Here is a 26,450-nt window from a genome sequence, read left to right on the forward strand (position 1 = left end):
GCTAAGAGAAATAGTGAAAGGCCAAATGGAAGGGCATTGGCGTTGTCCGCAACATACTCGTACTTATTAGAGACCCACGTCTCTTAAATACTGACCATCTGATGAGTACTTAATAATTATATTCATTGAGAGTTTTGTGATCATTTTTTTAGAATCCACTGTAAAATACTTGCTTTAAAAGAGGATCTGCTTTCCAGCGAGAGAGAGAACTCAGGCACTCTGAGACAATGGCACAGCGCACATCTGTCGGGCTGCGAAGAAAAGTCAGCCGAGCGTCTTCATTTTTTGGGTTTGCATCACGCACATCATTTGAGCACGAATAGTTGCATCAAGACGCTACTATTATCTTAGCACGGCCCATTTCATATTCTCGTTGCGTTGTATGTGTACTCAGTTGTTGAAAATCGATATCCAAAAAATAGAAAGTGTAGGAGAATTAAAGTCTGTTTATTATACTTAAAATTTTTTGTACAAAATTTTACTTAATAATGATCACTGAAATGACAAAATGATCGTCAACAAGGAACTCGTACACAATGATATAAATAATAAGCCACTAAAATAGTATTAATTTGAGGTGCGAGCAAGAATGTCGGTAATTTTTGACGCGCACGCATAAAAAAATAAAAAAAATCATGGAGTGAAATCCTTATAACCACATTGAATGATGATGACATGTGAGAAATGTAACTTAAATATGCTGTATGTCAAGCAATTTAAAAAAAAATCGCCTTTGAAGCTTAACTAGCGCTAATCACATATTTACAAATTTACAATGAAATTTAGACCCCAATATCCTCTTATCCAATTAGTTAAAAAGTAGGGAAGCTATACAAAATAAATCTATCGCCTGATATGAGAAGGAGCCCCTGGAAATGACTGTCCGAATAGGGATTCCCAATCTATTTGTTTGAAGAGTTGATTGAACAGCATGGTCTTGGCTTTGTCTGATATTTCATACGCGAAGCCTTGGAAGAAAGGATATCCTAGTCTCCAAAAGCGTCTCATCAAATTGTTGATTACTTTTTCTGAAACAAGTATCAAAAATATGAACACCATGTTCTGTGTGATTCTAAATGCTGGAAGTGAAACACTAGGAACAAAAATCCAAACATGTAAATCATTAAGAGTAAAATCTCGGCATTGGCAAACGAGTGTCGTTTTTTCGAGATTTTTTTTTTTTTTTTTTTTTTTTTTTTTTTTTTTTTTTTGTCGCATTTGGTGGTTTTGAAATTTCCAAGGAAACGCCCAGATCCGTAGAAACATTTTGCAACAAAAATGCACAAGAAAAATTTGGAAGTCTGGAAGAGCTTAGGGAAACTAGAAAAAATTATTATTGAATGACGAAGACGTGCTCATACAAGCACAGTACACTTACCTACGAATTCGTCGTGAAGGAGACCTCGAGATGCCAAAGCCATATCGTTGAAACTAAGAATGGCCAAATTCACCTTAAGTTGCCCGTTTGGTTGCATCTGGATCGTGAACTTTTGCTTCACTCCAACTAATATTTGGAAAAAAAGAAGAAAAGACAAACTTGATTATTTCGATAAATTTGTATATGTTGTTTGAATATATCTAGGACAAAATATCTTAGTCGGTTTCAAATTTTCACATTTTAAAATTGAACATTCTTCAGATAGCAAGATTAACTACGGCCTCATACGAGGGTCATTCCACGCCTAGGTAGTCCGGGGGGTATTTTTTTTCCCCCCTCCAAATGACCCAACAATATTTATTTTTTGACTCCTTAATACTCCTAGTTTTTGGAAATATATGGGGTTTACATCCGTTTTGTTTTTTTTCTCGCAATTTTCACGTGTTTTGTAACCCCATTGGTTAGCTTCATCCTACTGTAAAAAGAGTGACAGTTTGGTAGCAATATTTTCTGGTGTTCCCGCCAAAACCAAGTATCAGTTTATGTTTGCAGTTGTCAAGAAACTGATTCAATGTGCTCCTGCAAAGTTTCAATTTTTAAAAGTAATTACTGTGTATTATATGTAACTTTTAAAACTTAGTGTACTAACTGTCACACCCGTTACGCAAAACATGGGTTTTTTAATGTAACTATTTTAATTCATGTTATTTTGAGATGCTAATTTTTTCCGCACGTCTTCAAGTCAAGTACAGCTTTGGAGTATTTTTTCCAAATTTTTATTTCAACAATTGATAGGCAAAACTGCGTAACGGGTGTGACACGTTACGGGTGTGACCAATGAGAAGAGGCTTCAATTATGCAGATGTTGCCTCACTTCTCACCATTTTTTCTATGGTTATCACAAGAAATACACTCATATGCACAATTAGAGGTATGTATACATCTAATAAGAGAGAGATAGCCAACTTTTTTGCCATATTTCAGTATTTAAAGTGAATACACCTATCTCAAAAGGACTTCAAATAGAACTCGTTGAACTCTCTCCGATTGGATTGAAATATTTTCACTTTACTATAGGCCTAGATCTACCGTACCAGGATTTTTTTTTTGGTTAATTTGGATCATGCGAGGTCCAAGACCGCGGGGACGAAAGGAGAATCCTGGGCTACCCGAAGAAAAGCCCTGGGACGGTAGGTCTGGGCCACCCTGTGGAAAAATGTAGTTTTGGCATGTTCTACATTAAAATGCGTCAAATTACTGATTGATTTACTGCTTAGGATTGCCTAAAATAAGAGTATGAAAAGAAAAGTAAGTTTTTTAACTTTTAATTTCTCTCAGAAATGATGGACCTCAGAGAGACAATCTGTCACACCCGTTACGTCACACCCGTAACGCAAACGGTAGGTCTGGGCCACCTTGTAGAAAAATGTAGTTTTGGCATGTTCTACATTAAAATGCGTCAAATTGCTGATTGATTTACTGCTTAGGATTGCCTGCGATAAGAGTATGAGAAGAAAAGTAAGTTTTTTAACTTTTAAACTCTCTCAGAAATGATGGACCTCAGAGAGACAATCTGTCACACCCGTTACGTCACACCCGTTACGCAAACTCTCCCATTTTTCAAGGAAAGAAAAAAAGATAATCGAAAACGGATCATCGGCAGATGAAGCAAAAACCCTTGGCTTCATCATATAATTTAATCAGATTTTTAAATTCATAAAATTCGCTGAGTTTCCACTTTACACTCACTGAGGAAAAACTCACTTCCAAAATCGGTCACGCCCGTTACGCAGCATTTTAATTTTTTCCTGAGGAATGGAACAAAGTAAAAACAATTTCTGATAAACTAAAATGATCTATAAAAAAAGTTCTTTCTGCTACTGCAGATAATTTTTTAATTAAACCCCAAGAAAGAGTTCAAATTCTTGTTTAAAGTTAAATTGTTGTCACACCCGTTACAATGGAATGACCCACGAGTGTATGAAATTTTTTTCAATTGAGGCTTCATTTTTCAGAATATGTGTCTCCATAATATTGAAATTCCAAATATCTATGATGTAACTAAATTAGTGTTTAACTAATTAAATATCTGTCGCAGGCAATTTTCAAGCCAGTTGTAAATAAATGTAGAAAATCATAAAATTCAAAAACAAAATAATAAGATTAGAGTGCTAATTATTTTGTCTATAATGTGAATATGCACTTTTCCCACCGTAAAAATATAGTAGAAATAGGCACTCTCAGAAGAGCGTGCAGTGAACTCCGTGACATTAGTTGGGGTTGAGATCGGATAGGCAACTAAACTAACTTAATGACAAAGCGTGGAGTATCACAAAAATTGAAGGCGCTCCAAGGCGAGCGGATGCTCTTGAAGACCATAATCCTTAAAAATTTTATTATGTCGATGCGCATCATTGCGAGTTATTGAAACAACATGTGAACTCCTTACAAATTGCCGGCGATTGCTAATTGCCTGCGACAAATCTATCAGACAAAGCACCGAAAAAATAATTTGTGAGAGTAGTCCCGTGATCGTTTTACACGCATAATTCATGCATAATCCTTAAAATATCACTTACTCATATCGAGAACAGCTTCTCCCTTCCTGTGGAAGAAAGGGACGCCCAAGATCTCACCACTGCCAATAACATCGGATTTCACATGCTTCAGCGGTACGGTCTGGTAAATTTGCACCATTTTACGTTTGAAGTCGGTCCTACATGAACAAAAACATTCGATGATACTTTCTATACGAGTCGACTGATTTATTACCAAAGATTTTGCATGTGACGCAAGAAGAATGACCTAATTTTTTTTTTTTCTTTCAGCAAAGTTTATTAAAGAGCAGATTTAGCAGCATTGAAATATAATTGACGAAATCCGAAGATTAATCGGTTTCTCCCTGCTCTGCCTGCAAGTTTCCTTGTTTCGAGAGCTAATGAATGAAATCCTAATATATATGTACATTACGATTATTTGTGAGGAATGAGCATGAATCAATAAAGATTTTTTCTGCTCTATTTATTCTGAAATCGGATCTTAATCTGAAGATTCAACTGTGTTTTCACGTTGAATTCGTTATGTGAGCCAATCTGTGCAAAGATCTAATAATTGGAAAGTCTAGTTGGTTTGAAAAAGAATTCATCTTCAATATTTTTTCCAGTATTTCGGTGTTTTTTTAAACCTTTCTGAATGAATCCGTGAAAGTGGTTTTGAAGTTTTTGTTGTAAACTTTCTGAAGGGTGAATTAGAAACTAATTGGTGTAAAGAGTCAAAAATTTACGATCCCCAAGAGAAGTGACACTTTTTATTACTGACTGCATCACTATTTGTGTCGAAAATCGAATTTAAAGGACAAATCTGCTCCTCTAAATTGAATTGCGCACCCTAATAAAGAAGATTTCTTACTTGTCAGAGACATTTGAAATATCGTAGTTGCATTTCAATTACGATATTTCATTATTTCAAAAATGGTGGAAATTAAGAAACAATTGCGTTTCCCTTTCAGCATTGAAATGAGATGTTAGAATTTAATTAGGTACTTTTCACGACTCACTTTACAATTAAGTCAGGTAATTACAAATATGTGCTAATAACTTAGTAAATGAGGAAACGCAGAGCTCTCCTTCTTTAAACAGGTTCAACAGAAAATTTGATCCTCAATATTGATTTAAATGATATCGTAGAGTAGATCAAGAGAATTCTCACTTGACTTTAGTGTAAGTCGAATTGGACCACGCCCATTCAGTTAAATTTGGAAGTATGAGTTTGCAATCGAATAAATTGCCGTAGCGCATGGTTGTTGTCACCGGTTCCCCAATCGCGTCACCATATCTGATTGGATCAAAAGATGGAATCCCCAATGAGGTATCACCTGAAAGAAACAAATAGAAAAGCACTAATACTAATACAAGAAAATAGTACCACGTGTATTATTTTGATATCTAATAAATTATAAAACGTAAAAAATCAGGACTAGATTTTCAAAAAAATCGATGACGGTAGAATTCAAAAAGTATTTAATAAACCATTTTGAGATACGTACCGTGAGAATAACAGTGCTTCACTCTGTTCAATTGGTTTACCAAGCATCCATCGAAGGAAGGTGAATCCTTCTTACATTTTGAAAAGAATTCTCCTAGAAAATAGAAAGCAATGATGAAACGAGAAGGTGAAAGTCAATAATAGATCAAAAGTCAGTATAACTGAGTGTTGACTAAGGTTTGATCGGTATATCCGGGTACATTAACTATCCTAGTAAGAGCTAAGCCGAAGTATGCCCGAAGTACGCCCGAAGTATGGGCAAAAAGTAAATAACAGAATCGGATTTTTTTATCTGAGAACACATGCAGCATGATATCTTTGTTAAAAGTTCAAGTGATCCTGAGCTATTTTTACGTTGTAGAAGCTCGATCACTTGTTTACCTGTGTGATGCAGGCGGCTTGGCTTGGGAAACAACCGAATAACTTTGCATTATTCAGATTTTAACGGTCAGCTTACCCGGGAGAATCATGAATCTGCCCGGAATATTTCCAACCCGTGCGTTCAAGTCGCTGACTACACGTTGTATTAAAGTTACAATTATGTGCATTTTCTGCCGTTAAATAAACAAAATTCAAACTCTGGAAGTAAGGTATTACATTGGAAAAATTCAGAAACCACGAATTTATATTTTATGATGATTTATAACTATAAGAGGAGAAAATAACACCGATTTGCAACAACCGTGGCAATGCATAATGTGCCCATCGGAACCAAATTATACCACGAACATTACTGATGGAACGAGAAACCATTTTTTGGTATAATTCCGCGAATTATTCGGAACTTGAAGATTCAAACAGGTGCTGAGTTTGGTTCTCTGTCATTTAAATAGATGGATAACACTGCTGGTGCGGACAAATGGAGGAGAGAAGGAGAAATGAACGGGAAGTCCCCAGCTGCGTAAAAAAGAGTTTCGAACCAAAAGAGTTTTTTTAAAATTTTGTCTAGAGTTTATGTATGTGTTAGTGTTTATTTGATAAGGTGGTTTTACAGAGAGACTCTCAAAATCAGCGGAAATGAGTCTGTAAATATTTTTAATGGGCGGGGGGGGGGGGTACTTGAGAAAAATTGTTATGTATTGCAAAGAAGATATGCACGATATAGATATTTTTTTAGCATCAGAGCTAAATTTTTAAAAGTTCTTTTTTCTTTTAGATTTGTAAAGCCAGAGCTCATAATCTACAGATATGAAGTAAAAAATTCTCTATTTTGTAGGCTTGTCACATGATATTGATAAGTCGAACGTGAATTTATAGAATCACGGATTTCTTCCAAGGTATCATCTGAGATTATCATCAAAGAATTCTCTATTTTGAAATAAAAATAAAAATTCTCTATTTTGAAGGCTTATCACATGATATTGATATGTCGAACGTGAATTTATAGAATCACGGATTTCTTCCAAGGTATCATCTGAAATCGTCATCAAAGAAATCTGAGGAAACAGGCTACTTTTATAAATAATCATATTTCTCTCCTCACAGACTGAAGCTGAAGGTCTTTGAACCTGTGACGAACGATATGTCCTCGCATACTGTAACTATACTTCTAAAACTTGCATCTTTTTTCCAGTGTTACAACACACAGGTCTAAAGGCCAGTTCTAAAAGGTTGCTTAGGAGCTGTAATAAGAGCACTTTAGGAAATCTCCGATGATGATTACAGCTGAACATCATCTCTGGGAATACACAAATATTATGGACCATTTCGAGTGGAATTCCTGATAATTTTAATGAGTCGAAAAACACACAGGAAATTTGGAGACTTAAACACAGCGTTATTAAAGTAAGCCATTTTCATGAAGTAATGATTCACTCTTCGTTTAGTCTAGTTTGCTATAACAGCCATGGTGAAAAATATTCTCTCTGCCAACACCTTAATGAGTCCGGAAACACACAGGATAGCCAGGAGACTTAAACGCAGCGCTAGAAAAGTAAACCGTTTAATGCGGTGGCGATTCCCCATTTGCCCAGTCCAGCTAACTATAATAGCAATGGTGAAAAATATTTTCTCTTCCAGCACCTTTATGTCTAATGAGTCGGGAAACATACAGAAACACGGAAAAAAAAATTGCTGATTCAACAATTCAATTGCTAAAAACAGTGAGTGGAAAGTTTCAACGCAGATTTCACAACAAAAAAATGCTACTTTAACCACATTGTAAACTAATTTAACCACGGGGGTGGTTAAAGTAGCATTTTTTGTTGTAAAATCTGCGTTGAAACATTGCACTCACTGTTTTTAGCAATTGAATTGTTGAATCAGCAATTTTTTTTTTCCGTGAAAGCTTTTGAAGACTTATACGCAGCGTAAGAACAGTTAACCATTTCATTACGTGACAACTTTCTTTCGTGACAATTTTCGCAATACCTTTAAGAGTCATTTATGGCGTTTAAAGGTATGATGACCAGTCCGTCGTGATGGGGAAGTACGAATATACGAGAGTTGCCAAATTTCCTCCGATATAATTTTAATTTTTTAGGAGAGTTCAAATATTTTTTCTGAAACATTTTCAACATTGTAGATAAAGTCGTGAGTGAAATTCTGTGAAAAGTTGGGACATAAATATCCACAAGTTTTTCAGCAAATTCGCGTTTTATCGAAACAAATTTGGCAACACCTGGAGGCTCATTCGGCGATTTTCCTTAGCGCGGCAGCGTTCAGCGGTGCCTTTTCGAATTTCGCGCGCTTAAGCGTGGGAATTCCCCGCTCTCGTCGCTTCGCACGCAGTGGCGTGGCGTGAATTGTGATATATCGATTGTTATATGCCATTTAAACCTATGGAAAAGGATCGATAAACAGGGTGTTCGCAGCGAACACCTTAATAATCGATTCTTTACCATAGCTTTAAATGGCATAGCAATCGATATATCGCAAAGCACGCCACGCCACTGTCGCGCAGTGTGTGAGCATGCGTGGTGGATATTTCGCTGAATGGATAAGCGCAGAGCTACGGAACTGATTGTATTTATCAAATTTTGAAAGACCACTTTTAAAAAAGGACATGTCAGCAACAGGCACTATAGGGGGCCGCATAGGATTTCCGCGCACCATTATAGTTCCTTTTAGCATATGATTAATCCAATTTGCTTTGAGTAAAATCAACCGAACAACATCAAACATTGTTATATTCTCATAATTAATTTTTTCCATATGAAAACCAAGCAATATCCAGACTAAAAATTTTTTGCGTATGTTCTTGATGTTCTAGGCTCAATTTACATAGAGGAAGGCTGCACTTCCTGACCGCTGTACGGTTCAGTTCCTTGAGGTGCCATTACGCATTTCTCGTCACTCTTAAAAATTTATACAACGTGACAACGCGGCAACGTGAGATGTAGGTAGGCTGACTCTGTTTAATGCCGTCGACCTATCTATCGTAAAAGTGAGAGTTAAATGCCTATTATTGGACTAATGAAGAGGGCAGCAATTTAGAAAGATTGTAAACAAGTCAGAATACCGATGGTTAAATGCAGGAAATGCGTACTTTAACTGTGTAGTTCAAAAATCTGCGATCATGGTTCGTTTTTTTCGAGTCAAACCAATCAAAATATTTTTCGCGATTCCGAGGGAATTTTTTAGAACAAACAGAGAAAGTTCACAAAAAATTTCAATAGAAACTTTTGTTGGGTTTTCTTTTTAAAAAAAGTAAAAAAATAGCGGAGTTTCACAACGTCGCAATCTGAGGTACGCATTTTTTTAACTTTAGCCATCGATGCATAGATTTTATTTTAAAAAATATATATACAAATTAAATTAATGAATAAATAAATAAATAAACACATAAAGGAAGTCCAAGCGCACATTTGGGAAAGTATAAGATTTTGCGCCTGCATGATCAAAGACTTTGTGTTTCAAGATTGTTTACACTTTCTCCTCTTAAAAAATAAATTAATTAGTAAACTTACTGAAAGAAGGGCAGTTCGCCGCTGTGGAGGCAAAAATTACTGCTGCAAAAACCACACCCTCCGGCCAGATTCCTGCTAAAGAGGTCCTCATTTTGAAGACTCGCTCTATGAAAAAACTGTATCGAAATCTTTGAATCGATATTCGAATAATATAAACGAATGAAAAATTGTGGGATTCGAACAGGCCCGCGATACTTAAATACAAAAGGAGTCACGAAATTACTCGCCCTGTGGAGGCACACTTCCTACTTCTCAAGAACTGCAACAGCTAGGTACAATTGTGGTAGTTACGGAGGGGCTGCTTCGATCACGGCAGCTCAAAAGTTAATGGTCCGTTCTCCGAGGATTCCTACAAGTGTATTAGAGTATTGTGTGACTGGGGAAGCCCTTTCATCGCACGAAATTCATAACTTTCTGCTCATAATCTCCTGACAGTCAATACTGAATAATCACGGAATACGTTAACCTCCCCCCCCCCTCCCGCCCGTTCAACAATTGTCCACCCTCCGCGTCTTCCTCCGCACCATTGGACTAGGTCAGGAATCGAATGCGAAAGATCAGGACTTCATACATTGCCGTGATGAGGAGAAACGACGTATGAGCATTTGGGTGTTGCCAAATTCCCCCAAGTAAAAAATTTATTGTGAAGGAAATGTTTGCAAATATTTCTTTGAAATTTTCGGATATTTTAGACACAGTGACGAACAAAATTACCTGGAAAATTGGAAAAAAAAATGTTTACATCTTCACATAGAATTCATATTTTATCAAAGGAAATTTGGCAACGTCTAAAGGTTCATTCGTCGTTTCTGTAGCACGCGGCAGGACGATGAAGAATGAGATATCTCTCTCGTCACAGAACAAACAACATGTGCGCCAAGAGAGGATTCAGGACCTTGTCCAAAAACCTTGAAGAAAGAGATCAAGTTTTCCGGAAAATTTTGCCATATTTGAAGATAACATAGGATGAAAATATGAAAATTTAAGGGGGATTTCTAGACTTCCGGGAAATGACCCTACAGTTTAAAGAAATGGATATTTTTTTAAAGTTTAGGACATTTTTTGAAAATTCACGATATTCTCATCACTTTGTGGTAAGATATGTATTCAGACACAACATTTGGCAGAGGGACACTCAAAAATAACTCCTTCATTATTATGTCACGAGTAAATATTCAAATTCATTTTGTCTGTCGATTAATACGGATTAATTAATTGCTTCTCTCCTGTGCGAGTTTTAGCGAATCATTATCATTTATTAAACTTTCAATATTTCACGTCAATGAACTTTTCACTCGACCGAAAATTCAAAATTCTGATAATTTTACTCGTTGTGCGCCGAGTGAAATAATTATCAATGTATATATTTTCCAAAATTCTCTTGGAAAAATTGATTTTGTTTTTCAAGTATCGTATGTTTCAAGAACCTGCCTTACCGTCAGTTTAGTTATAAGGTCTTATACGGTCATACTTAAGTGTCTGAAGTATGAATTTATACTTGTACTGGAATATTGCGCGTAAGCTTTTACAGAGCTTTGCCTAAATAAATAGGGGCTAATATTTTCACAGCGCAGATAGCTAAAGTCTTCAAGTTGGCAACTCGAGAGGTCTAAAAGGAAGCCGAATGTCTATTTGATCGAATTAAAAAGGGTCAATGATTGTCATGAGTTTAATGCTCTATTCCAGCTATCAAATTAGCAAGCGGATTTTTGGATGATATCGGCGCATTTGGAGGGTTGCCAAATCAGAACTGCACTGCTCAAATTTCACTCTCGATTGAGGATGAATTGTCAAATAATTTTATGATTTGGCAACTAAATACCAATACCGCTTATTCGATGGCTATTTTCGATATCCTCCACTCACACAACAAAGACACGACACGCAGTGAATTGATTCAGTTAGAGAGGTCGGACATGAAATTTTTGTCTTTAACTGCAAATTTCTATGCTTATTTCGACACAATTTAAATTTTGAGGGGTGATTAAACAAGAAAATTTCACGAGGAAACCAATGAAGCTACTTTTAAAATCTCAAAATTGTGTATGAACGGAGTTATAGTTTAGAGTTTAAAGTTTCCGAATTTTGTCCGACCTCTCCCCTGGTAAAAATTGAATCGACCCCAGAATCGGACTGGACTGCCGTGCTAACGAAAAACGTCATATGAACCTTCAGGCGTTGCCAAATTTCCTTTGATAAAATACAAATTTCTTGGTAAATTTATGAATATTTTTCTTCAATTTGTCTACATAATTTGATTCTCTAGTAAAAATTGGCAGTAGAATCTGTGTTCCAAAATACCATAGACCTACAGCCGGCTGTAAGATTTCCAATAGCTTCTATAGCCGGCTACACAATTTCTTATAGCCTTTTATAGCCGATGGCGATTAAGCAACAGCCAGGCGCTAAAGTGTATGCTAAACGTTACTAATTATGGATGCTAGGAGTTAGTGAGGTTTTGGAATACTGCTCTCTTTTTGGGCCGTAGTATCTTGATTTATTTTGCGAGGAAAGCTCCGTACTTTTGATGGATGCCTGCCATTACTAATATACTAGAGCGCCTTCAGTTTCGTATGATACTGTGCAATACCTCTGGTGTGAAATAGTTGCTTCAAGCGCCGTGGAACGCTGCGATGGGCAGGCGGGCAGCCAGCGCGAAACGCGCATTGGCGCCTACAAACCTAACAGGGATACTTCCCGCGTTGTACAATGCGTGAAGTATCCCTGTTAGGTTTGTAGGCGCCAGCGCGTCGCCGCTCCGCTTTGTGTTACGCTCTAATATTTAATCTGGCGGAGTAAGCGTTATTCAACTCATGATTTTGAAATGTTTGCACATCCTGCATGATTATTCTCGTTTTAATTGATGAAGAAAAATATGTATTAAAGGAAAATATAACGTGTGTTTTGTAAGTATTAAGGTGGTTCCGTATCAAACTCAATGATTTCCAAAGCACACGAATTTCTACACAATTTCTTATAGCCTTTTATAATCGATGGCGAAAAAGGAACAGCCAGGCGATAAAGTGTAAAGCCCGGCGACAGGAACTATAGCTCGGCTGTATAATTCTTTATCGCTTCATGTAGCCCGGCCGTATGATTTTTCCACTTTCTACAGCCAGCTAAATGATTTGCTGTAGCCTTCTTTAGCCGGCTATAAGAATCCCTATGGTATTTTGAAACACAGTATCGCCAATTTTTACCAGGGTCCTATTGACTCAATCCTCTGTGCGAAATGACAACGGGAAATCAGCGATTATCTCACATAGAGCGGCAAGGCTGGAAATATTTATCAGACGTTCTTTTTGATCCAAATGATTTTTTTTTAAATTGAACTATTTCCGCCAAACGGAACTATGTGCATTAAGACATGAGCCCTGAAACCCTTAAGAATATATGCATGCATTACAGGGCTCACGTCACAATGCACATAGTTCCGTTTGGTAGAAAATCGTCCAATTGTCATTCCAATGCGCCAAAATTTTATCAAGTTAAAAGTTTTTTCTAAAGTTCCTCGCAAGGTCTTTACTCTATCGAACTGAGGAGGGAGAGGGGCCGGTGCGACGGAGTGAGGGTAGGGCAGCGTTGAGAAGATATGAGCCGGAGAAATATTATAATAATGGAAATAAAAATTACAATGGTATAATTTGATTTATATTCAGTTATACGAGTTTATCCTTCGACGCAAAATGACAGGTGAAATATTCCGATTCCGAAACCAGCTGAAACGATGGAGGCAAACAATAACAAGGGTATTTCCCTTCCTCGCCCGAAAGCAAAATGTCAGTAAAATACAAAATTACAATTTTATTCAATCGCGTGGTATGGGCGTCGGAAATTCCGCATCTGCGTGTTACCTAAAATATGGCATTATTCGCGAAATATAATAACTTGGCGTACTCTAGACATGAATTATTATTCCGTTCAACAGTCACTTTAGGTGATGAATTTTCACCGATCTTCTAGAGACTACTAATAGCTATTAATCGTCATTTTGTAACGTTAAAGGCTTAGAAATATATAAGATAATCCGCATCTCTTATCATCACATATCGATTGTACGCCTCAAAAACACATATCTCGATTGTGATGTTGAAGAAACTCTGTGATGTTTTGCTTTCATGAAGAATGACCAGTCATATTCCTGCACAAAATTTCTCGTTTTTTTTTTTTTTTTTTTTTTTTTTTTTTTTTTTTTTTAATGTATTCTTTCTTTCACATTCAAGAATATTCAAAATTCTATGCCAAAGAAATGTTCTTAAGAAAAATAGAAGTAAAAGAAGTTTGGTTTCATGTTCCAACTCGAGCACGAGTATAGGAGGGATTGGAATCGCCCTCAAAGTCTTTGCACGCAACACGCACTACGTTCATGAGATGACGGAGACCACCCGGCGTTATGACTGTCATCGGTGGCGTCGCCGGTGACGGTGGTCATCACCATAGAGATCGTCAACCATTCTGCCGTGCTACTGTTATGGAAGAACGCCATATGGATCTTCAAGCGGTGCAAAATTTCCTTCGATGAAACAGAATTTTCTCACAAACTTATGAACAGTTTTCTTCCAATTTTATAGACAATTTTGTTCGCAATTTTTCTAGAGTTTCTGAAAATTTTTCAGACGAATATTCAAAACTTCCCTCAAAAATAAACAACTCTCTACTCTATGATTTTCCACTCGTTGAAACTCTATTTTTTGGGAATGTATCATGATTTGGTCATTTTCAGTTTATTATCAGGTCTACAACTGTATCTGAAATTGACCTAAACATGGGTTTGAGGGCCGATCTCGACGAAATGTGGATTTTCCGGCATTAATTTGATCGCAAACCCGCGCAAACCAAAGGCAATATTGGCCCTCAGGCTCATGTTTAGGCTAGTAGCAGCCAGAGAGACCAAAAATGACTAAATTCTGATGCATTCAGTAAAATATGGACCGTCAATGAGGAAAATATTGCAGTGTTGAGGATTTTCAGAGTATGGGCCTAAAAATGACCCCTATCATCACCCTTTCTTTCAGGAGAACATTTTCATCAAATTTTAAAAACTGTAACAATATAAGATGAAATTTGGCGGCATTGGCACCCCTAGATTTGCGTGGGAGACGTACTACAGGCCTCAGCAACGGCTGTTCCTAGCGCCAAGGGGACGGTCTTCTCCTGCAGTGTTTTCCCTTAAGAAAGCAGTTTCATCAACTTTTAAAAAAAATTAGCAACATAAGATGGAATTTGGCAGCATTCAGATACCCCTGCAGTGTTTTCCCTCAAGGAAGCATTTTTATCAAATTTTAAAAAAGAAATTAACAACATAAGATGAAATTTGGCAGCATTCGGATACCCCTGCGGTTTTTTCCCTCAACAAAGAGGCATCATGATGCATAATTTTTTTCTTACTTTCACGATGGACGCTTGGCAACACGGCCGCGAGAGAAGCGCGAGGGGAGCCGGGGCCTTTACACTTATCTATCATCATTTGTCAACTCATATCTGGTGAACTTAGACCTCGATGCGAGCAAAGCGCTCCACGCGGGTCCCCTGCTCTCTTTTCGACCCCGACTCACTTGCACTTCGTTCCGACTCCCACTTCCGTTCCCACAACCCAAGCTCCGTTTTTTACCAAACCCCCACGCCTTGCTCCTCGGTGCCCCCGGTTTTTTTTTAAATTTTCGGGTTTTTTTTTTAATTTTGTGGAAAAATTTTGGTGTCACTATGTTCGACTTTGGGCCGGAAGATCGGAAGTTCCTCCGGCAGCTCGCCCTTGTGGTCCTTTTCTTCCCCATATCCTACTATTTTGCGCTCATGGCCTTGTAGTGCGTGTGGTATCGCGGGGCTTTGCAATTTTTTTTAAGGAAACTTACTGTTTGCGTGTAAATCTTGAGCCCTTTCGAAAATCGTTTAACCTACGAGCAACGCCACTTCCGTGGCGAGTGTTCTAGTGTGAAAGCCGCAACACCGGATCTCACGTTGATAGATCATATTTTCAGCTTCTGTTAAAAGTTAGTCTTTTGCGTTTTTTCCCCTTTTGTAGCAAAAATCCCAAAAATTGCTTCTTTTTGGTCACTCAGTCCCAGGGATCTATGGAATGAGACTATAATGACTCCTGGACCGCGTTTAGCGGAAAAGAACCAAGCCACATGAGCTATTGCCAAATTTAAATGGGCAATTAAATATTTTACAAGAGAGCGTTTGTGCAGATTCCATTGAAATTTTTAAGAAATTTGCTTCGTACTATGTGGAAAATCCACTAAAATTTGCAAAAAAATCCGCAGAGCTATTTTCATGTAAAAATACAATTGCCCGGTTAAATTTGGCAATTGATGATGTGGCTTGGTTCCTTTCTGCTTAACGCGGTCTCTCTTGCGGTGAGGAGGCCTTTGTTATTCATTGCGGTTATGCATAAAAGACACCGTTGTTTTTTACCATCGGTGTATTTTTATTACCTTTGGTGCAGATTTTTATTGTTTCTAGACGTCCATTTCTAACGCGAGGCTCGGATCGAAAATCGAAAGACTGCAAAAATCTGCACCGAGAGTAATCAAAAGCACATCAGTGACTGTACAGATTAGCTTCGGTTCAAAGCTGGTTTTGTCGATACAGCAATGCAACGTTCACATTTATGGCACATGTACAGGACACATGTATTTCAATGCCAAAGTGTGAAATTTGCTATACTTGATCACGAAAACAATGGTTGATCTCAGGTTAAACATTTCACCTGAGGTGTATATCATTCTAAAGTATCATTTTAGCCGAATGTTACCAACGTCCTCAAGTTTCCCATAAAGAGGCCAAAAAATCCCTTTCAAGAGGCTTGTTTTTTGATGTGGTCAAAGCCGAGTAGATAAAATTAGCCAATAACAGCTAATGTTTTACCTCCTGCACTGTAAAATGCATGCACTCGTTTCATTCTCTCCTTTCTGTGCGTGTTTCCGTTTTAGCGTATTTCTGAAACCCATAAAATTAACAATTTTCCCAGTAATAATCCATCAACGGAAATTAAACCAGCCATTTTTTTAAAATCTGCAGGCACCTGATTTTACTAAGTTGAGAAGAGAATGGGTAAAATTTCTGGAAATTCGGTAAAATAATCGAGAATTTCCAGTGATCGATAACAATAGAGAAAGTTGTTGACATTACTGTGGGTTTAATTCTCCACGTAGATTGACAGTATTAGAGTTTGTGATAGGTAAAGGTGCTAAGAAAAAAGAAGAAAGGGTGCATAGGAAATTTCCTTATCACACTACACAGATAACACGTAATCACAGACTGCAAAGAAATTGTACACGTGGTGTGCCGCGCCGTATCAGTATGTAGCGAAAAATGTTTTTTGAGAAAATTTACGTGGTAGCTCGAAGTTTAAAGGCCTTATGAAGACTTTCACGGAGTATACACTCCTGATTCCTAAAAATACTAGACTACCTTTTTGGTCAATCACCTCTCATGCTTTATGTTTTTGATAGAATACTGGGTGTTTTTCTAAGTTTACATTTTGTGAATTTATTCTTAATGATCAATGGGTAATTCACAAAAAGTTTGAAGGCATTATTTGATCTAGTTTTTGTTGAAAAAAAAAAGAAAATTGGAGAGAAAATAGGGTAGCGTTCAATGGAGTCAGGCTGATTCCGCTTCAGTTAGTCCAATTCAATCAATTGGTGTATACCTTTAAGGAGAGACCAAAAAGTGTCAGATTTTGTGTAAAGCTTCGACAGATTCTGAGCTTTTTAGGAAGATTTTATCCCTCAAGACTCAGTCTCTATTATAACCTTTTTTGCATTTAACAGTTGTAGGCAGGACCCGGATGGTATTGGCTATGTCCAAGAGGTGGTCCCAGCGTCCGGCATTTGAAGGATTCAGTCTCTTGGTTCCTTGCGTTCAAGACCGTGTTCGATATTCACGCCTTCTAGCGGGAGTTTGTGCGAAACCGTGTTGTGACCAACTAAACATTCACAAACCCAGGTCGTCAATGACACCTTGCTGTGACCTCAAATTCAACTAATACCGCAGCACCATAGTTCCCAGCTCCTGTCCATGATCATATGATACGGTAAGCCAGTAGATCTGCAATGTTATTTTTTGAAAAGAGGTCATTCCTTTATCTAATGAGGATATTAATTAATATGCACGGAGAAAAAAACTTCGTGCGTCGGACCCGAAGTTTAGGTCATATGGATCTCTGAAGTTTCCGGATTGAGCATCTGAACACTTTAGGTCCAGCTGCTGAGGTTTGGATTACACATCTGAAACTTCAGCTCTTACATCTGAAGTACTTCGGTTTTCACGTCCGAAAAACTTCGGTTCTCACAACCGAAAAACTTCGGTACTTCAGATGTAAGAACTGAAGTTTCAGATGTGTGATCCGAACCTCGGCAGCTAGACCTAAAGTGTTCAGATGCTCAATCCGAAAACTTCAGAGATCCATATGACCTGAACTTCGGGTCTCACGCACGAGATTTTTTTTCTCCGTGCGCAAATAGTGAAAAAGGATGACGGTTAGGCGAATCCATAGAGAAATAGTCCACCCAGGGGGAGGGGGGTTGGTGTCCTCTTCTTAAAAGAACTGAAATGGGGGAAGCAAAACTTAAAGAAATACCTTATCTAAATCTTGTATTCTCGTACATAAGAGGAAATTTGATTAATCGACGGTTTTCTGCCTGTTCGTCATTCTAATAATTGTGGCAATCTACAATCGCCTTCAATATTATTGGAAGAAATCCCAATGAAATTTATGTCTTTCTCTTGATTCTTCTTCTTGTAGGGGGTTTAATGATAATCACGGTCCCGGGTCTTTGCTTCCTTCGATAGTGAAAGTTGAAAGTTTCGAAAGGGTGGGCCCTAAAATCTCTGCACAGAGTTTACACAATCTTACAAGAGTTTGAACATACCAGAAAGTAAACATATTAAGACTCTTCTGAATAAGCCAAAAAAATTGAGAGTATAATCAAAGAAGAAAAATCTATGTCTCTGTTCCAATGAAGTACTCCTGATGTGAAAATGCAGAACTTCTTTACCGCGAAAATCAAGGGCATGGTGAACAAGTTCTATGCAAAAATAGAACTTTAGACGGAGCACGGTTCAAAGGGAGAGAAAATAAATATTGCATTACGCGGGGAATGAGTGACACCCCAGATGGAGGCTCATTACTTCAGAAATTAGACAGACCTGCATTGATGTTGCGTGTGACACCATGCCCCTTCCCTGTTCCCCCATTCTTCATGCCCATCATCCTTAGTCTGCTAATCAAACCAACTCGCCCTCACACGGTTTCAGCGCTCCCTGCTCTACGATACATCATACAATAAAATTAATAGGAACTAAATTCTCGGGGACTGCAGCAAAGTTCATACAGGGTGATCCAACGGTTCTGCACCACCCCTGTAACTCCTGGGGTTTTTGCCCCATGCCAGGGTAATCCCCGTAATTTATTTTGTTTTTTTAATGGGGGGGGGGTATACTAAAAGTCACTCCATTCAACCTAGGATTACTCTTAAAATTTCGAGTCTCTGAATCAATTTGTTCAAAGGTTACTCGGGAAATACCCGAGGCGGATGGGGCGGACTTTTGGATCACCCTGTATTATAGCTGCATGGAAGACGAGGGCCTACACGAATGGTCATAAAAAAAATGCAAGCGATGTCTATAGATAAGCTAAATTGAATAATTTCAATGTTTTTCTTCTGTATATCGATAGCCCAAGTGCGAAATCAGGTATCTTCGTTTGCGACATTGCAGACTCCCTATCATACTTATTTTCTTTTTCTTTGGAATACATGTCATAATGTCTAAAATTTGATTTTTAAATGCAAATTGAGAACGGCATGGAATTTATTTCTGGTTCGATGCTGCGATGGCGTCCAGAATCACTATCAAAACAAATGTATTTACATAAAATTTGTGAAAGAACGATGTTTGACGTCGTGTAAATAATGCTATTCACGTCAGACGCCTCAATTACAAATCTCTGATAAGTTATCAGAAGATGTGAGAAAAAATTTCATCGATTGTCATTCATAGCAAGTGACTAGAGCTTTTTTATGATACATTATGAATGTGTAGAAAAATATTTTCGTAAGAATCCAATTTAGGAGCACCACTTTTTTTTCTTCTTTCAAAAGAATACTCAAACCAAGGTTGAAAAGCGAATTTAAATTTAAGAATAACAACATTTTTGAGTTACTGCACAGCACATCTATAAAGATGAATTGACCCTCACATTTGATTGTTCATAAACTAAAGATGTTACGATTAAACGAGGGTGTCACTAAGAGTAAAATTGTAATTTCAGGTTAAGAAAGTTAATTGATATTAAGTAATACTTTACACCTCAGTCCTCATTATCCCAAAAGAAATAACTTCCTTAAATTTTTTTAAGTTTTTATATCAATTTTAAAAGATCCCCCTTATTTCCTCAAAAGCTGACAGAATTTACGCGTGCAAATCAGGCTGAAGGGTTGACGAACAAAATCGAAGTGCGCCTTCAATTTTTCGTGTAAGCAACACAGACATCCCGAAAGCACGAATAGTTGCATCAAGGCCACTGAAAATAATGTTCTGTCCGATGAACTGAGCGTTCGGTGTTCCATAACACTCGGACTATTCGATTTGTCAACACGAACTGTGGCAGTTCAGTGAAGTGATGAGCATAGTCAGTCATATGAACCGATTTTTCGGTTTGTAGGTTACAAAATTCGGTTTGATGAACCAAATAGATGGGGTGATATGGAACACCGAACATTCGGTTCATAAGACTGAACTTTGTTTTCCTATGGAGATTTATAAATTAAGTACACTTTGAATTTGTGAATTTATAACTTCAAACATAATATGGGTTAGTTTAAACCTTCACTTTAACGTGTCACTATAAAATCATCTATTTCTCTGTTTTCCTTTAGGAAATAATGGGTGTGTTAAGTGACAAAGAGATATTATGGATCATCGGGCACGAAGACGCTTTAATTGAAGATGAACCTATCGTGTAAGTTGACCATCTTAAATGTTTGAGCTTTAATTTCTTTAGTAAAAGCTACTTAAAATGTCACCGATCATATTAATTAATAAAAGTACAGCAAATGTATAATATATGAAACATCATTTTTCCAAAAGATAGTACGAGGAAGACACTACCAATACTAGAGTTTCCAAAATTGCGATGATAGGGTTGGAATCAGTAAGAATTATTTGTAAATAAGTGATATTTTTTAAACCTAAAAAAGTTGCATTCAACTGAAAAGAGTGTTGAGTCTTGGGTGTTTAAGTTCGCCTTCATCTGAGGAAGTATGCAACGCGCGTTCACCGGTGGCAAAATATCGGTATTATGTGCATAAATATTACAGTCGACGAGACCTTGATCCTCGAGCTATTCTAAAAGGGTACTTTCTGAATTGCGCTGTACTCTATACGCAAGTTAAATTTGACCTCGATGACTTGGTGTTCTCTGATTGTTCAGGTTTTCGAAGACGGTTCTAAATGTTGCAGCTGCAGTGACTGGTGTCATAATGGTGGCAGGGATCATCGGCAATGCTCTCACCATTTTGGCATTCTGCAAAACACAAAGGGCAAACAACGTCACGACAGTCTTCATTGTATGGTTTGTTGAAAAGTTTACGCCTTATCTGTAGACGTTAAAATCCGAAGATTCGGAATTTGGTCAATTTTAAATCGGAGGGTTTTATTTGAATAGAGATTAAGATTGCACGACACTGCGTTTTCTTAACAATCCAGGTTTTTAAAGTCGTAGCGAATTAAAAACTTGTTATATTTATACTTATAAGATTTCAAAATTTCAGTCCTCTCAGGCGCGATGGCTTGGTGATGTTTCTTCCTTTGACTCGTTGAGAGTTACTTAGAACTTAAATCAATGAGTCCAAAACTAATCTCTCAAAGCTAAAAAGGAATATCTTTTAGTTATTTTTGAATCAAATCATGTCTTCTCTGGCCTCAATTTTAAAAGCGTTGACCAAACGCCGGTGTATAAAGTTGCTAAGACCTGCGTATTCCCCTTACACCTGTAAAACAATGTATAATTCTTGCCGGCGAGTATTCAAACTGCATTGTGCATGTGCAGCACTGTCGTAATTGATTCACGATTCGAGCATTTGAATCGGCACGGTGAGGCTTGATACGTGCACTGCCGTGCTAAGGAAGAACGCCGTATGAGCCTTCAGACGTTGCCATGTTTCCTTCAATAGAAAAAGAATTGTTTAGGAAAATTGAAGACATTTTTCTTCAAAATTTTCAGACAATTTTGTACGCAATTGATTCTGAAATATCTGAAAATTCCAAGGAAAAATATGTATGGATGTTATCAAAAATACATGTCTTATCTACTGAAATTTGACAACTCTCGAATGTTCATACGGCGTATTTCCTTAGCAAGGCAGTACAGTTCCCCTTTCCTCAGACAAAAAAATCACGTAAAAAGTTGATTGCTCCTACTTAGGTATGTATGTTTTTTTTGCAAATATGTGGTTTTTTTCTCTTGAATGCAGTTTGTGTGCGGCGGATCTGCTGTTTTGTATGACGGTGCTACCTTTCAACTTGGTGCGATTCACTGGCGGTGCTGGAAGTCTCAGAGAGGAGGGCCTTGCTTGTAAGCTCCTACCCTTCCTGCAATACGGCAATGTCGGCGTGTCCCTTCTTTTCATCGCAATGATAACCATTAATAGGTATAAATTCGCTTATTTTGTCGACTGATTCTAATTTCTTGGGCTAATAGTCTCTGTCACTCTCGTAACTTCAACCCAAGTAGCGGTGATCGCGATACATTGCAATTTTATCGTTTGCTTATCGCGATTATATCGGTGGCAATATATCGAGATATTATCGCATTAAAAATTGCGATATACGGCGATTAAATCGCTACAAATCGCAATTTTTGGTTTGATAAAATCATGATCAATTTTCGTCGTTAAATCGAGATTAAATCGCCGTTTATCGCGATTTTTATTTCGAAAATTTGGCGATAAATTGTCGGGCGATGAAAGCGCGATTTTATCGCGATAAGATCGAGGATAATCGCTCGGACGTTGATGATCCCAGCGATTTTATCGCCGATAAGTCGCAATATTTATCGATCTTTCCGTTGAAAAATGCTATTTGGGACTGTCTAGTTGGACCTACTTATTTATGATTGAGACCCAAACAGACCTTGAACAGGCTTCGAAATGAAGGTCCGATTAGGGTTCAATAGAACTACCGGACCACGTAGCTCGGTTTGCGACGTTGCAGACTTTCTGTCATACCTACTTTATTTTTTCAATGAAAAATTACTCAACGTCAAGTCTAGAACTTTTCGGTTATTTTTATTTTCCGTGCGCGGTAAACTCTGTAAAAATTTCAAGGAATGATACTGATTTGCTCTCCTTCAAATAAATAAAATGAGAGTGGAACTTTTTAAACACTACTTACGAGGTATACGTGGTCTGATCTCGCCGTCGTTATATTTTTACTAAGGTCTGAGGAGCCTCCATACATCAATCGATATCTTTTCAAATTATTTTCACTATATTATTTACTATATACTCACATTAATATCTCTATCCTAGAGCTTATTTGTGTAACTCTTCAATTGTCTTTATCATTATAGGGGGAAGAACCGTCTTCTTCATCTCCTTGACAGAGCTACCCCTATTTGTGCACAATTTATCGCGCTTTTTCCAATGCCTGCTTTCTAATTTTGTTTAATTTCTTGTATTCATTTAATTTAGGTACATAATGATCACACACTATGCGGTCTACAAGAAAATATACCGAACGCCATTCATTGTAGCCATGATACTTTTTTGCTGGATTTTCAGCTTTGGAATGCAAATCCCAACCCTCCTTGGGAAATGGGGTAAGTCACACTCTTTCACGATTAAACGCGCAGTCGATGCTTTTGGTTTAAGTGTCTAAAAAATCTGAAAAATCAACCAATCATCTCTCGGGACATATTCAATGACCAAAAATATCAGGTTTCCCTTAACTTACTAGCTGTACTTTAGGCTCCACGTTTGATGACTGGGAAATCTCTAAATCTGTAAATGTTCCGGAAACTCAGAGATGATGTATGCGAACAGTTACGAAAAATAGCACTATTATAAACCACTCAAGGCTCCATTAAACTCTATGGCATCTCAGGTGAATTTAATCTCTCTGTAGGTTGGAAATAAAACTAGACTCTGCATCTGTACGAAACTGATGTCAGCAGACGCTAGTGATCATAAGTAGTCTGGCTTAAATGTCGTTATTCCATTATTTCGGTCATTGACGGATCCAGCACGTAGGCAAAATTGTCTTTTCTCCATTTAAACATATGGAAATGTATCGATTCTTGGAGGGGCCAGATGCTCCGAAAGGAATCGATTATTTAGCATAAGTTAAATGGAAGAAATCATGTGTTGCCAAATTGCAGGATCTACCTTTGATTTCGGTGCATTAAATGGAACAATACAAAAATATTGTCATTAACTGTTGATATAATTTGATCGCCTTTTTTTTGTCGGCAGGAACTTACGCTTATGACAGTCGTTTGCAGTCTTGTACCATCATGCCAGACGCCAACGGACGTTCGGCCAAATCAGCACTTTTCTTCGTTGGTTTCGTCATTCCTTGTCTAGTCATTATATTTTGTTATACTCGCATCTACATGGTCGTCCGCAGGTACTTAAAACATTCAATTTCAAGACAATGTATTAAAAAAATTCACACGACTACAATGGAGATACGTCCTGAAAATGTCTAAAATGTTCACATTGGGCTTTTACCATAACGTTTCGTTTTCGATGAAATTTCAAAGTTCGTAGAAAAGGAATAAAATAAAATCCTCTTTGGTAGGCTCTTTGGCGGAGAAGAGATGATTCTTTCTAACCTTCAAAAAAATAAAATACGGCACGGTATCTTCAACGGTGCAAACTGAATTTCATGGATTCCTAGTTTTACAATCAAAAGCTTCCATACAGGCAGGACATATGCGTGAATCAAGGGATTCCGGCGGGCCACATGGGTGACACGGCTCTGGTCCCTGCCATAGACCCTTGCGTGCCGCGCCGCGCCGGCATGGTCGTCCAGTGTAAAATTGCCTCGCCGCCTCGTTATTGATATGATTTTTTTTTTTTTTTTTTTTTTTTTTTTTTTTTTTTTTTTTTTTTTTTTTTTTTTTTTTTTTAACGACCTTTATTAGAAAATACAAGAAAATATAAATGACCTGCAACAAATGCAGTATATGTATGTAAGTGTGATAATAATAGATAGGTTCAGAGAAAGAAAGAAATTAACAATGCAATATATAACAAAAGGTAATAGAAAAGTATTAATGGATTATGTGACTCCTTGAGTCAAGGTCGCGCCGGAATTACATCTATGTATACCATCGGCGGGGGGGGTTTGGGACATATGGTTGTTTTTGCACCTAATAACTTGTTCTACAAAAGACGAGATGCAGTTCCAGTTCTCTTGGGATGATAATAAGAGGTCTTGAGTGTTAAAAAGGGTGAAATTCGAGCCAAGCTTAGCTTCAAGAAGGATTCTATCGGTGGAAAAAAAAGGGCAGTGGAAGAAAGTGTGTTCAGGCGAGTCGGGTAAGTTGCATCCTGGGAGAGGGCAGAGATTATTGTTAAGAATTTTGAATCTGAATAAATAGTCGCAAAAGCTGCCATGACCGCCAAAGAACTGAGTCATGTAGAAATTAGTGTCGCCGAAGGGTCTATGAAGGAAGCTTCTCAGGTCAGGGATTAAAGATTTAAACCAGATGTCTGACTCAGGTTCACTGTCAAGCCTAGAGACCCACCTCTCAATAATATCCGCCCTCACTTGGGGTTTAGGTTCGCCGCTAAATTGCCTGCATCTGGACTCAACATACAAATCGGTTGGGGGGATGCCACTAAGTATATCCAAAATGTTATTGGAGACTGTGCGATATGCGGCGCAAATGCTACGTTTGAGCGGTCTGCAAGTTTTAGTTATTATTGCACAGTATTTGGATATCTTAGTGACATCGGCCCATAAAGGGACGCCATAAAAGAGGGAAGAGTAGACTGCGTTTAGAATGAGTTTTCTTTTTTTGAAGGAGGGACCCCGTATGTTAGGAAGTAAGGGAATTAACGATCTATGTACTTTAAGGGCCTTTTCACATGCTTTAATTACGTGGTTTCTGAAACTAAGTCTTTTATCAAGCCAAATTCCTAAATACTTGATGGAGGGGGAGGGCCTGATAAGACAGCCAAGAACTCGGAAGGATGCCTTCTTCCATTTGCCCCCACCTCCCAGGAAGCAAGCTTCAGTCTTGTCCGGTTCAAGGCTCAATTTCTTGGGTGACATTTCCTCTCTGATCTCAAGGGAAATTACTTGGGCACTCTGGCGCAGCTCAGATGGTGTTTCAGCCTCGATGATGACCGAGAGGTCATCTGCGTACCCGATTTTCTCGCACTTTTTGGTATGAATTTTTTTAAGGACCGAATCATAACAGGTGTTAAAGAGAAAAGGGCCAAGGATAGAGCCCTGAGGGACTCCAGATGTGACAGGGAAGGAGTGGGTGCCGTAAGTAATTGTGCGGTCTGAAAGATAGCTCTTGATTAGATTGATTAAATAGGCAGGAGCATTTTTCCTTTCTAGAGATGTTACTATATCTAGCCACGAAAGCGAGTTGAATGCATTTTTTACATCTAACATTAGGATTGCGAGGGCTTTTTTCCCCTTGACATCATATTTTTTAGCTACAATGTCTCTTACTGTGTTTATTGCATCAAGGGTTGAACGGCCAGCCCTGAAGCCGAATTGCCTTTCTGAAAGGGGGTCAACTGATGAGGAAAGTCTGAATAATATGAGATGTTCGAAAATTTTGCCTAGTCCATTAAGGAGGCAGATGGGCCTGTATTTTTTTATGCCAGCTTTTTTTGGCTTAGGCAAGAGACAGAGAATAGCTTGCTTCCATTCGATAGGAAAGTTACCTGACAATAGGTAGCTGTTAAACATGTCAGTGCAAGGAGAAATGTTGGAGTTGACGAAAGTTTTGACGATCTCGGGAGGAATTCTATCAGGGCCGGGTGCTTTTTTGGCTCTGAGGCGGGAGCATGCGCGTTTAACTTCTTCCTGCGAGAATGGGATTATCTCTTCATCTACGTACGTTCTCTCCCATGAGATGATGGGGTGTA

At 37.9% G+C, this 26,450-nt stretch overlaps 2 protein-coding genes across 3 annotated transcripts in view; one reads left to right on the top strand and one right to left on the bottom strand.

Annotated features, from left to right (window-relative positions):
* Nucleotides 1-92: 92 nt before the first annotated feature.
* On the bottom strand, nucleotides 93-9,688 carry LOC109032240 (uncharacterized). The gene is made up of 6 exons (XM_019044263.2): nucleotides 9,331-9,688; nucleotides 5,424-5,516; nucleotides 5,087-5,252; nucleotides 3,958-4,094; nucleotides 1,379-1,504; nucleotides 93-1,028 (listed from the first exon to the last, which is right to left on the bottom strand). The coding sequence occupies exons 1-6, from the start codon at nucleotides 9,419-9,421 to the stop codon at nucleotides 844-846; spliced, it is 798 nt and encodes a 265-aa protein (XP_018899808.2). The 5' UTR covers nucleotides 9,422-9,688; the 3' UTR covers nucleotides 93-843.
* A 5,106-nt stretch (nucleotides 9,689-14,794) lies between these two features.
* LOC109032282 (uncharacterized) overlaps nucleotides 14,795-26,450 on the top strand; it is a 29,335-nt gene continuing 17,679 nt past the window's right edge. The window contains exons 1-7 of one of the 2 annotated variants that reach the window (XM_072297699.1): nucleotides 14,795-15,320; nucleotides 17,106-17,368; nucleotides 20,214-20,296; nucleotides 20,797-20,908; nucleotides 21,810-21,986; nucleotides 23,028-23,155; nucleotides 23,808-23,961. In XM_072297699.1, the coding sequence (XP_072153800.1) occupies nucleotides 20,284-20,296; nucleotides 20,797-20,908; nucleotides 21,810-21,986; nucleotides 23,028-23,155; nucleotides 23,808-23,961 (584 nt within the window). In that variant the 5' untranslated portion in view covers nucleotides 14,795-15,320; nucleotides 17,106-17,368; nucleotides 20,214-20,283. Of the gene's footprint in view, nucleotides 15,321-17,105; nucleotides 17,369-20,213; nucleotides 20,297-20,767; nucleotides 20,909-21,809; nucleotides 21,987-23,027; nucleotides 23,156-23,807; nucleotides 23,962-26,450 lie in introns of both variants that reach the window. The other variant, XM_019044340.2, reaches the window with a different exon arrangement.

The sequence above is a fragment of the Bemisia tabaci genome, chromosome 3, assembly GCF_918797505.1.
Source record: "Bemisia tabaci chromosome 3, PGI_BMITA_v3".
In the NCBI taxonomy this organism is placed as follows: Eukaryota; Metazoa; Arthropoda; class Insecta; order Hemiptera; family Aleyrodidae; genus Bemisia; species Bemisia tabaci.